The sequence below is a fragment of the Egretta garzetta genome, unplaced genomic scaffold (assembly GCF_000687185.1).
Source record: "Egretta garzetta isolate BGI_Z169 unplaced genomic scaffold, ASM68718v1 scaffold30, whole genome shotgun sequence".
NCBI lineage: Eukaryota > Metazoa > Chordata > Aves > Pelecaniformes > Ardeidae > Egretta > Egretta garzetta.
Window position 1 is genome coordinate 1,137,154 of NW_009258383.1, and position 13,501 is coordinate 1,150,654.

Below are 13,501 nucleotides of genomic sequence, written 5' to 3' on the forward strand. Positions count from 1 at the left end.
AAGCATGCCTGGGGTGCAGGAACTCAATGGCTTTGTCTGAGTTGGATTTTAAGCTTGTCATAGGGGTGGCTTTATTTTACTCAGGGCCTGGCCAAGTTTTTCACTTTTTCTCTCACTTTCCAGATAAAGGAGGCCCAGGACTTCATTTTCATATGCCTTAATAATATTTTTTTTTTCTTCTTTTTGATAATACAGATTAGTCTAATTATACAGCAGACTTGTTGATAATATAATTTGAATGTTCTGAGTATTGGGGTTTTCTCTCCCAGCCCTGTCGAATTTGTGTGAGAGGTTTGTCTAGACAAGGAAATACAAGCACAAATTTGACAACCAGTACAATGCACGGAACAACGAGGGCGAGCATATAGGCGTTTGGAAGATACCATCTGTATGATGACGGGCTCAGGAACCGGTTTCCACCGTAAACCAATGTGTGTGCAGTGCACAAAATCAGTGTCAGATATCCCAGTTTGGACTAGGGGAGGACAAAGGAAAGAAAGAAAGAAAGAAGTGAAGGTTAAAACAGTAAATTAAACCAGAACAAATGCAATTTACAGGACACAGAAAGCTTTGTGGGATGTGCCAGCTTTGGGACTAATTGGGGACTGCTGAAATGAAACTGGTTTATATAATATAAAGGCTCTTATTGTTTTTCAATGAAGATTCATTCAAATGGATCTAGGTGAAACACACTTTGATTTTTTTCTCTGTCAACAATCCTGATAGTTTTTGCTAGCTCACACATACTGCGCAGTGGTTGTCATATTTGTGAAAATGCAGAGACAATGCTGAGATTCAGTGGAGAGATCCAAGCTTTTATATGCTCTAGTGCTAATCCATCCAGAACTACCATACTGTGCAAGTTTTTGGCCTTGATAAAACATTCATTGATAGTTGCCCAGCTCCTGCAGAGGCATGGCAGCTTGCACCAAGCTTCCTCCGAATGGGGGGCTGAGTTTATAGTGTTACCAAGGGCAGCCTGTTTATAGGCACAGCAGTTTTTAGAGTCCACAGAAGCTGCAGATTCTCTTTAGATGCTTGGCATTGAGAGGATCTGAGTTATAAAGTCATTTTTCAGACCCATTTTAATTGAATTTTCTTGTGAACCAACAAAATTAGCCCAATACATGGCTAAAATGTTTTATGACTTAGTATAATTGTGGAATTTGGTAATTTCACAATGTCAGCTTTCTGTTTGTCATTTAGGAGCTCAGGTCTTCCCAATATCCTCTTGTTAATGCAGTAATCCCAGTTGTACCATAAGCAGCCATCAAAGCAGTTGTGGTTTCACACAGGTGAGCTGTATAGCTATGCAGATCTTTTTTCACCATGTGTTTGTGGATAATGCACACATCACATCTGGAGATACTAATGGAGGAAAGCCCTAAGTCTCTAGTAAACCTGTCTGTGGTCATAGTTTATAAGGGAAGAAGTTTTTTTAGAATAAGTCTTTTTCTTACCTGTACAAATCGAAATTCTCGCCAGTTGACATTGTTGCTGACTGAAGGCAAGGAAGTTATTCCCAGAAGAACAAATAAAAAAAATCCTAAAATCCCCAAAGCCAAATAAGAGTCACTAAGCCAAGCATTAGTGGTGTTGAGCGGTTCTGTTTTATTGTTCAGTGCCTGAAGAAAAGAAGACCAGGTATATCTCAGTGATAGCAGTTTTAGGATCAATATGCATTAAAACTATCCTTTAAGGTAGCTAGAAAACAAATGTTATATATTAACTCTCTGAAAATCATCAGAAATTTACTTTGAATGCCTACTCAAAAAGCAGAAGAGGCGTTATGTTACCTATAGGCTCCATGTGCCTATAGGTATATGTAATTGTGGTGCATGTTTTACACTGCTGTAGACCTGCTGTTGAGGACAGGTATGTGATCCTTTGTTGTTAAATAAGGTCAGAAAGTCAAAATATGTGCCATTCTTAAAGGTATATGGAGAAAAAAGGAAATATGTTTCGTTGAATTACTCTTAATGTTTACATTTTCCCTGCTTATTTTATTAGCATATAAACTATCTAGGAGAAAGACTGAGGCCAGAAATCCCCTCAACTCAACATAACGTCAAAAAACTGGATATACCAATGGTTAAAAGGAACACAGAAACTAGGAAAATAACTCTATTGTAAAAAACATTAGACTGTCCACATGAATTTCTGAAGCTCAAGATAGAAGGTAGTATATGTAACAGGGCCAGAAGAAAGGAAGACAAAGAGCAGGGAACAAAACTTACCAGGGCAATGGTTCGACTGCTGATTCTCCATCTTACGAAGGAACGAATTGGGATAACAAGAGTGTACAAAACGTGCAGAGAAGCAAATGCCAAGGCTACTAGTCCAAGTTGTTTCCTACACAGCATCCATTTGTCCAGCCAGTCTGGGAAACGGCGGTATTTGGTACCTCTGTATAACTGAATAATTGCAGCAAGTACACCAGGAAGGTAAACCAAGGCAAGAAGGATGAGTGCCAATACAGGGCAGATCCGATTTGGAATGGAAATGGCAATAAAAAATGAAAAGTCTTTGTTTTCGTAAACATAAGCATAAATTACTTCACGAATCAAACAATAGAAGAAAAAGAATGTGGTTAGGCCAAGGGACAAAAGGATAGGAAACTTCCACATTGGAAAGAGCTGCAGAGGGTAATTTTCTATTTCCTGAGCAGCCAAGAGGGATCCCCGATCTAATGGAGTGAGGCCCAGTGCACGAGCGATATCCATCACCATTTGTTTAGCTTCCATGTCGTCTCCACAGACAAAGACCTGCAGCCAAAAACAAAGAGAAGTTTTATTTAGACAGACTTTTGTGACATCCTCTGTTGCCATCCTGCCTGGATATGGACGATGAGCAGAAACTTCCTAGGCTACTTGTTGGCTTCCCTGCTGGCCTTAATTTATATAAGCAAAAAGTAGCCTATACGTACTTTCTTGGCCAACAGGTCCAAGAACTAAATGTCTGAATCTTTTCTTTGGGGAAGGAGATTGTTTCAAGTGGCAAAGTTTTGAATCTGAAAAGAGCAATGTATAACACAGTCCGTACAAGTCTTTGCCTTGAAGACTTGACATAATCTTCTGAAGACCTGCAAGTAGTTTGTAAGCACAAGATTTTGTAGGAGTATATAGGAGTGAAATTTTCAGTTGCTGCTATAGTCAGTAAGGGCTCCAGGTAACTGGAGACAGAGATCTCTGAAACATAGAATCGTAGAATCATAGAATCGTAGAATGTTTTGGGTTGGAAAGGGCCTTTAGAGGTCATCTAGTCCAATCCCCCTGCAGTGAGCAGGGACATCTTTAACATGATTGCCCTCTCACAAAAGTAAATATTATTTCTTTCCAAGACTAGTAAAATAGTGAAGAAGCCGTCTTTTCTGTGAGTGTGCAAAACAATACTCCTTTTGGAACTGGGAGAAAGGGAGTTAATTTCTGCTTTTGTTGAGATGATGAAGGCTTGTAGAGCCTAGGCTTGGAAGTCCTTGGGTCTTTAGTTCAGCCAAAACCATTTATCTGGCAGTAGAAAGCAAAGCTAGCAATGGTTTGAGTAGCTGGCTGACACCATGTGTTGTACAAGAGCACTATCCCTCAGGGTGGCAGAAAACAGGGTGATAATAAATGATTGATCTTCAAGGAAGCTGCTGTGTTGCTTCCTAAGACCAGCTCTGTGCTCGCTGGCCTGTGTTTAAGGAGCTGGTTAAAATGGTTTGCATACACTCGTGTTGTGTTAAACTTCTGTGGTAATGGATTCTGATTTAGAAAACTTTATTATTTTGTTCACCTTCCAGCTCACTTCTGTTGCCCATACCCATTCTGTTGCCCCATCATATCCCTTGCCTCTCTTCTTTGCCCTCTTCATTTTATTCTTGCTTTGATATTTTCCTCCTATCCTCTTTCTCTTTAGCTTTACATTCCTGGTGAACAACTGATGCAGCCCTCATTTTCTCCTGATTTGCTGTCTCTCTCTTTCTAGCTCTGCTCTTTCTTTCCTTGCTTCTCTAGCGTCTCTGAACAACTTACTGAGTTCAGAGGCAAGCTATCGATATTCCTTGTCACACCATATTACAAACCAGTAGTAAATTTTAGCTTATATTTAATTTGAAATGGACAATTATAGTGAAAATTCCATCTCCACCCTGTCTGATTTGTATGTCCCATGTGCGTTTTGCCTAGCTGTTAAGAAACCATACTGTGTATAAACCTATGACACAGGAACCCCCCCGTTGCTCAGTCTTACCTGCCGGCTTGCATCCAATGTGCCCGACTGCAAGGCCCAGGCTGACACGGTGTTAAAGGCTTTCACAACCTTAGCGCCGGGCACTAGCTGAGCAAGGTACTCTGCGTTGGATTCGGGATACTGGTTTATTTTTAAGTTGTTGCTTACGTCCACCAAGACTTTTCCCTGGAGAATTTCTGCTAGTGGTGTAAGGAAGTTGTAATGTTGCCTCTGGATTGCTATAATGATGATGGCAGCTTTCTGTGCTGCCTCTGCATGGCTCAACACCTCTGCATCCTTGGGAATCAGGCTGGATGTCTGTGCGCTTCGGCTTCCAAACACGACGTGGTAGCCAGACTGAATCATTTTATGCCCCAGAGCTCTTCCAAAATCTCCAGTTCCAAATACGCACACTGTCTGTCTTTTGTTAGAAGTGTTAGGAGCCAAAGCCATTGTGTTTGAAGAATTTTTATTCATCTGTTAAAAAAAAAAAAAAGTAGTAGGAACAAGCTAAGTAAAACATCAGTCTCTTGAAAATGAAAGGTTAGCATCCACTCTGGCTATACAAAATAAATATCTGAGAGTTTTCCTGCCTCTTAATACGCTTCCTGCACAGTCTTCTGAATACACATTCTCAGAAGGTTTTTAGAAACCAGTTCTGGATATTCACACCTCCATCTCTTATGGCACCCTCTTTTCCATCCATTTTATGGATTTTAACATTCAGCTGAACTGCTGCAGTTTTCCTCTCTCAAAGGGAAAGCAGGAGGAAAGGACACAGAGGCACAGAGAGCAGGGGCTGCACATGTTTTGGAGTAATTTCTGCTTATTTATGCTATAGAAAAACATTAAGAGGAGTGTGTTTCTAATCAGATTAGAATCTGGAAGGTCTTTTGTAAAATACTTGAAGAAGAGGTATTATAAAAGGTAGCTTGCATTCTTCTGTGAAGCACCATTCAGAATGAACCTCTGCCATTTCAAAATACTGAGATGGTACTCTTCACTTTATTTTATATATTTCTCTAGCGAGAACAGTTTTTGCTTTTTAAAAAACTGGCATGATTTTAAATTTCTTGACCTCAAACTTGCATTTGTTTGGTGAATAAAAAAATCAAGCCTGAACTTCCCCCTACCCCACTGTGACCCGGAGTTAAGGGCCATGAGTCAGGGATGCACGCATCTTCTTGGTCTGTGCTGTAGGGTGTAAGCTTCATTAGTGAGACAGGCAGAGAAATGCATATTCTGAGAATCATGTACGAAGATTTTGGCTTGAACTAACTCTGTAGCTAGCTAGCCCCCAGCTGGCATCAGTGCCTGCTCCGCACCACCCTTGCATGAGCTGTGGGAGCCCTGGGATTTAGAGAGCTGCCAAGGGAGTTTGGTTCTGGTCATTAGGGGAAGGCACTGGTACAGGCAGGGGCCGGAGGATGTGTGTGCTTGTGGCCTGGGTGGCTCATGCAGGTACACTGGTGTTAACCCCAGCACTCCCGAAGCTGCAGTCCCCGCTACCCAGCTGGACTCTGCGCACTTTGTCGAGTAACACACCGAGCCTGAAAATAGATCCTCAAAGGGACCCATCTGAATGTCTCCTGCATATTTGTGTGCTCTGATACATGCATACAAATGCAAAGTCCTTTGACATATTTAAAAATCATTCTCTGAAGGCTTTATTAATGTCCCATGAGGCTCTAATATGACTAAAGCTATAAAATTCCTTTTCGGGGATAGTCTGTATTTCAAAAAGAACAGAAGAGTTGTGTATGTAATATTAATAAGTGGTCCAACTCAGTACCTAATAAGACTCAACTTTTCTTTCTCAATTTTTCCTTTTAACAAAGTAGGCTCCTATCTAAAATGAAAAGTAAGACTTGCAACACACGATCATCCAGTTGAAAACTTTCTGTATTTGCCCTCAAGAAATCATTAAGTTATTGCTGAGTGAACTATGCAAATCTTTCTCCTCTCCAAAGTAAAACTGGAAAAAACCAAAACTCAAACGGATGTTATCAGGTAATATATTTGATAGATTGGTTAAAGCTATGTTTTGTTTGAGCTTATAAAAATATTTAATATAGAAATGGCTCCACCAGCAAGAAATAAGTCTATAAAGTGCTTCAGTTGTTCACTAATACTGAACATCTCATTTGCTAGTGAACACTGAATTCATCTTACCAGAAAAGAGAGAAAGAGGGAGATGAAAAGAAAAATTAATGTAAGGAACATTTTTTTTTTTTCAAAATACAGTTTCTTGGAGCACTATCTAAGATGTAAAGGGGCTTGTACAAGGCAGTGAATATTATTCCATAAAAAGCTGAGGACAGTTAAAACTGCCTTTAATACTGGTGGTCTAATTTAGCTTACTACTATTTTTAACAAAAGAGATAATTTGCTTGAAAAAATAAAGCCGAATTTACCTTTTCTTTTTCAGAGTTACTTAATAGGGATGCCCATAGCTGTTGTGATGGTACACATTATACATGAGAAATAAACTGGTCACCAATGAGTTTTTTAACAAATTAAATATATTGTAAAATTGTTATCAATTTAATAGCGCATCTGCTACTTCTGAAAATCACATGTAAGACAAGGCAAGTTTGCTTTTAAATCCCAGGCATTCTGGACCATGCCTCTTTCTGACAAAGACAGAAATTAAATTAATTTTCTCCACTGAATCCTTTTTTTCCTTCCTTCCTTCCAACATGCCTTTGTGCTAGTGGGCAGTTGTTGAACTAAAAGAAGGCTGTGGGCTTTGCAATGAACTCCTGGAGGTTCATTCAGGTGTTAGGTTGTGAGCACATAGATAGTGCATAGATAAATTCTGGCTTTTCTTTCTGTATTTGAAGGAAATGCAGCCTCTGATGGAAACTGGGGTGGGTGTAAAGTGAAAACAAGGAAAATGGCCTCCCTCAGTCCATGACGGCGATAGATGCAATGATGCTCGTTTGCTGTAGGACAAGGTGTTTTATTGTCACACATCAGTGTGAAGGGCGTGAAGCAGAAGTACATCTCAAGGAACACAGGGCCAGCCTGGTGTCCAGGACCTCAGCCCAAAGGCGGACACTGAGATCTCAGTAAGCAGCTGGAGGCAGTGGGGGTCTGCTCTGTGCCCATGGATTACCCTGACCACACTCAAAGCACCAGGAGAAAGCAGAAATACCAGCAAAGAAACATATAATAATCATTATCTGTTCTTTCACATATGTACCCGCATATTATCTGAGAAAAGGCATAGAGATTTGTATCCATACATAATATTTCTGCTTATATCCATCCCTCTAACAATAGAGCACTAGTGATGCCTTTTGTTATTTGAAAGATAATCCATGTAAGCTTCTGTAATGATTGTGTCCTTTCTCTTCTGCATTATTGCTGTATCCTTATGCAATGAATTATCCTATTTTAAGGAAAATGGTGGTAATCTCTGAGCTGATTACCACTTGGTCAGTAATGATAAAAGGAGGCACTGGAAGAAAAAAGAAGCTAACTGTGCAAAACTGTCATTTCTACCCACTACATAAACACTAGGGGAACTGAATGAAGGTATAATGTTTAGTTCAGCAATTATATGTAAATACTTTGGTTATTTAGGAATTTGAATGAAGACAGGCACATTTCCCTGCACATGGGGGAATGGAGGGATTTCCTAGCAGAAGCAGTGCCACAGGTGAAGAACAGTGCCAAAAGTGGAAAGGCAGAGATGGGGCTGACATAGACTGGGATGGATAATGGAAAGATCAGAAAGATGATTCAAGATGGAATGAAACAAAAGGTAGAAGGACAAGATGAAAGGAGCAGGAGAGAGTAATTTTACTGTTTACATTTAAAAAAGAAGCAAACCAAATAACTCTGTTAGTGATCTCAAGAGATTATTTAGTGCATCTCTGTCCCTAAGGCAGGATGACCTACGTTGAAACCAAGTCGGACAGACGCTTGTCTAACCTGTTTGTGGGTCCTGAAGTCTTCCTCTACTACTGCTTTCTCAGCCATACTATTAGGCAGATTTTCCTATGTCTAATCTATATTGCCTCCTGCACAGTAGACACAGGTATCAATTTATCCCCCTTCTCTTTGCAGCAGCCTTTGTTGGACATGAAAGCTGTTACCATTTCACCCTTTTTCTTCTCTAGATAAAACAACCCCAGATCTTTCCCTGCAACTCATGCTTCTGAGAGTGGTGATCTTTCTCATGGCTTTCTTCTGATCTTTGTAGGCTAAACTGCTCCAACTGTTAATTAAAAGTATGGTGCTAAAAGAGAATGCAGTACTCTTGCTGAGATTTTACCAGATAGAAAAGGATTGCTTCACTTGTCTCACAGACAACACATCGTCCTGCCGTCACATTTGTCTTTTTCACAACACAGCTGATTCATAGCTGGCTTGTGATGCGTTAAGGCTATGAGTACTTTAACAAGTAGTGTGTGGCAACAGGAACCAAGATGTGGAGCGGAACAGCTGGTGCTGAGCACATGATGTTCGCACTACCCATGTGTCAGAGATTTCCGCATTGGACAAACAGCTACTGCAACCCAAGTGCCCATTAGCAGCTGCAGTGCATTGGGGTGCACCTAAAGCATGTCTTCTCGTGCAGCTTCATGGAAAGGAACCTGGTTTCACAGGCTCTCTGTGGGGTAAGCAAAGCTTGATAAGTGGTGATCTGCTTCCACATCTGATCAGAACTGAAATACTAATGTAAATGCATTCTGTTACACCCAGTCCTTTAACCGGACTACTCCCACGCCACTTGCTCCATCCCCGACTTCTGTAGTTTTTTCTGACTCAGAGCTGTATCATGCACTTGTCCCTGTTGAATAGCACCGTATTTTTTCAAATTATAGCTTCAATTTGTCAAGATAATTTTGATTTCTAAGCCTGTCCTCTAACATACTTGCAGACCTTTTCAACTTTGTCAGATTGTCAGCTTTAATAAGCACAGTGTCTAGTCTGGCACCTACGCTATTTAATGAAATTCTGGAACAGCACTTTTGCCAGGAGAGACCCGCTGTAAATATAGTCTTCCATTCTGAGAATGATTAACTGAGAGACTGGAAATGCTTCTTTTGCTAGTTCTGCAGAACCTTACCTTATATTAGTTTAATCTTGGCTGCATTTTCCTAGTATGCTTCTGAAAATCTTCTCTAGCATTTACATAAAAACTTCACTCATGTCAAGTTGTATAGCCTCTGTGATTCACAAGGCCTGCTATGCTGTTATAAGAGAAAATGAGGTTGCTTTGGAATGATTTGTTCTTGATTAATTCATGTGCCTATAACCCGTTTCTTTCTTATCTTCTATTTGCTTCCTCTATTTGTTTCAGAATTGTACTTAAATGGTTTGGGCCATAATTCTGCACCTCCTCTTTCTTTTTACTTTTAAAGATAGCTGTTATTCTTGCCGTTCCAGTCTTTCAAATCTTCACCTCTTCCACACAGTTCTTAAAGGCAGTTATTAATGGCTGTGGAAATGCCTTAGTTATACCCTGAACAATGTGAGGTGAATTCCATCAGCCTCACTGATCTCAGGTTATTTAACTCACCTGAGCATGGCCTAATCTGTTTCTTTTGTCATCTAGCCGAAATTTTCAGCTCTTTGCTACTGGTGTAAACCCTTTTATCACAGTTGACCCTTCTAGTGAAGAAAGACCAAACCAGGCATTACAGAGTTGGCTTTCTTGGAGTCATTAGTCAATAGATTTCTCTCAGCTGAGCAGTGGATCAATTCTCTCCTTGGTTTTCCTTTAACAGTTTATGTTTTTACAGGAAACTTCTTGTTGTAGATGTACCTTACTAACTACATTTCTTTTTGTGCTGTGGTTTTTCAAATCTTGTCAACATATTAGTACTATTGTTCTGTGCTTGTCCATAAATTTTCACCTGTATACTATGTGAGTTTGAAGTTTCTGAAGAACTCACAGCTCCAGCCATGTGACTGTCTTACTGCAATCCTTGCTCTGTGTTACAATCCTTATGTCTCTGCTTTTAACATAGTTTCTTTAAGCAGCTGCCAAATCTTCTGACCTCATTTTCCTCTCAAATTGTACCCCTCATGGAACATCACCTTCTCACCTTCAGAATTTTGCATATTCTGCTCATTATTCTGCTAGGTGGACAAGCCCATTTTTGAGCACTCGATCTCATCTGCTGGCCTGCGGTGGCTCCCAGCCATGGCAAAACCTCTGTATTTTCCCCTCTAGCATTTTCCAAAGCCTTCTACTGGGTCTCTGTTCTTTTATCTTTTGATTCAGGGCAAGAGTTTAGAAGATGAAGCAGGACATAAGGACTATGAGAAGATAAATGGCCAAAGACTTGCCAGGAGTTTGATCCATAGCCATGTAAAAGAAAGGTTTGTAAGTAGAATGAGAAGAGAGTTCATGGGTAGCACAGCTGTGATCCAGGTAGGTTGTGGTCTTGTCTTCTGTAGGAACCAGTCTCAAGATTTACAACCCCTATCCATTTATCATCTTTCTCTTTTTTTCTTTTTAAGCTCATTGCAAAAATCACAATCCCGAAGATGGTCATAAAGTTTATGTGAAAAACAAATATTATGGGAGTGTAACTTTAAAAAGTGAAGTATCAAAGGCCCTCCTTCTATGTAAACTAAATATTTTGACTGCTATTTCCTTGTAAATAACAGCAGGGACTCTGTTATGCTATGCAAATAGTAAACAGTACTAGGCATGAGAATGGCCTCTCTGGAGCCGCTTACCCTGGTTCTGGTACAACATTCTGGAGGCAAATAAAGGTCCTGACATAGTGCATCTGGATGATTATATAGCATGCTGGGGGTACTTTCCTCTGTGTGAATTCATCACAGTTATACACAAATCACGACAACAGTATTGACTGCATATTCCAGTGATTCACGTACTAGAATATCAGTATGAACAGTCTGTTTCCTAGGTTCACCTCTCCAGAAAAAGCTTGTCTCTCCAGATTTCAAAGGGGTTATTTTTCTATAACAATGGAGAGACACTTGGGTTGACACTTTGGAGCTTATTAAATTTAGTCCATTGCACAGCTGAACTCTAATAGTGTGCTGCTGCTGCATGAAGAAGTTAATTCTTCCCTCAGGTTCACTAACCTTTGGTGTTTAACTCCGCTCAAACAGTAGTGAAACCAGGACATCTGGGATAAGTGGTCTGGGTTCACACTAGGCCCTCCTGTAGACCTCATTTCAAGCTGCTGACATGACTTTTTACATCTCACCTTAACTCTACTGCTCTTTTAATGCAGAGGATTTGTCTGTTTCTGTTTTCTTTTTTTTTTTTTTCAAATCTCTCATTGTCATTACAGCAAGGATCAGCTGAACTTTCTCACACAGCATCCACATATATAAGTCCTCAAGCCTCTGCTAAAGGTCTTTTTCAGCAAAATCTGTCTCCCTGGTCAGGAAGAACCTGAAAACATGCAGTTCCTTACATGGATTCAAGAACTTGCTTACATAGTTTGAACCACCCAGGCAGGGCTGGGCACATTGCAACTCATTTCACCAGCAGAGATTCAGAGCGTGTCTCTTCCAAAACACTTTGAAACCAGATTCTGACCACCACTACGGAGAGGAAGCCCAGCATGTCATTGGACTTGATGTGATTACACGTCTTAGTTCTGCTGGGCAACTGTGAGCTGATCTTGAGTTGACATTTGTGACCGAACTGGTGAAAATAAACCCTTTGGAGGTATCTGGTGTCCTGCAGACGTTCCACTTATGTCTTTGAACAGACTAAACAGATTCACTCAGGGTTGCTTCCCCAATGCCTCTCTGTACACTTGATCCTTCCCTGCCTGATGATAAACATATGTCCTTCTCAAACATGGGTGGGCTGCACTACTCCTGCTGGTGGCAAGGAAAGAACAGTGCCTACCACCAAGAGTGCCAAAGGCAGTGGAAGTGGCCTTTTTTAAATTTTTTTTTTTTTTTTAAATACCAAGTCTCTTTTAAAATTTTTTATTTCCTTCAAATATAACCATGGATAAGCATGGTGAACATCAACCAAATAAGTCAATGAGTGCATATTTTTGTTTGGAATTATACTTTTCTAGTTGGTAATTTTTAGTTTCCAATGCTCTCAAGTTCTCCAAAGTTAAACATTTTCTTTCAGGAACACAGTTAATTCTCAGTATTGTCGTAGCTGTTTATTGCATGTACTGACAAGTAGAAGCCATCCCCAACTGGTTTGGTTTTTGGTTTTTTTTTTTTTTGTAAATAAGAGTCCCACTTTGTCTTGTCATCTATGATCAAAAGGTATATATTAGACAAAAGTGCCTTAATACACTAAAATTACATATAGTAGCCCATTAAGTGCAGTAGAAAAAGAGAGTGATTAATATGTAATTTCTTGCATATGTAGTACTGAAGCTTTGGAAGTATCTTTATGAAATATTTCACATATGCATAATATGCAGTAATCGTGGTGTAGCTTGGAAAACAGGTGAAATGTGATTTAAAAAGTCTCCTTAGAAAGACATGTACACTCCTCTGAGGCAATCTCATTTACTTAAAATTTCGTTTTACCATTCCCACAGAGAGAGAAAGAACGCACTCTATAACAAATACTGTTTCTTATAAACTGGCAGTCATAGAGCCAAATCTGCCTTAAATTATAAACTGCATTTTCTGTTGCTTTGATACACCTAAAACTGAAATGCATGTGGCTAAACTACTCTCCCATGATTAATCTGGTACTTAAACACATAAAGAAAATAGCAGAATAGCTCCTAACAAACGTATTACAACAAATTATTCATGAATTTTCTTTCAAGCAAATGAATATCCGCTGTTCTTCTCAGTAGAAAATCCTGCTCCAAGTTTTGACAAAGCTGATAAAAAATAATTGTTTGAGGCAATAAATCCTCCTACAGAGGACATTGCATTTCCCACATCTTCACTTTTTATCAGGAGAACACTAAAGCTGCCTGGAGGCTCTTCAAACAGATGAAGTATAGGCCTAAATAGATGTGCTTAATGTTGTCTAAATCATAGCAAAGTACTGAGAGAACTGGAAATCTCACCACCTCCAACTGCTCCCATAAACATGTAAGACTCAGCTATAACTTGAGTAATTTCCTCAGTCTTTTCAGGGCTGTTGTACTGTTCTGAGGTGTGTAGGCATTAAGCTTTAATCCACCCTAGTCAACTGCAAGGAGAATGAAAATATTTCATAAAAAACCTGAAGGTGAGCAAGGGTGACAAGGAGAGACAGACCCACCTACAGCACAGGGGGCACTGGATTTAGGCCAGTTGGTCCAGGAGATGTCCTGAGACCTTGAAAGACATGTTTTCAGGTCCACCGCGTGTG

The 13,501-nt window shown here is 40.0% G+C and overlaps 1 protein-coding gene across 1 annotated transcript in view; it reads right to left on the reverse strand.

Moving 5' to 3' along the window:
* Positions 1-176: 176 nt before the first annotated feature.
* STEAP4 (STEAP4 metalloreductase) overlaps positions 177-13,501 on the reverse strand; it is a 19,432-nt gene continuing 6,107 nt past the window's right edge. Inside the window, exons 2-5 of the mRNA XM_009641647.2 lie at positions 4,231-4,686; positions 2,238-2,765; positions 1,461-1,625; positions 177-475 (exon numbers count right to left, since the gene is read on the reverse strand). Coding sequence (XP_009639942.1) covers positions 206-475; positions 1,461-1,625; positions 2,238-2,765; positions 4,231-4,686 — 1,419 coding nt within the window. The 3' untranslated portion in view covers positions 177-205. The remainder of the gene's footprint in view (positions 476-1,460; positions 1,626-2,237; positions 2,766-4,230; positions 4,687-13,501) is intronic.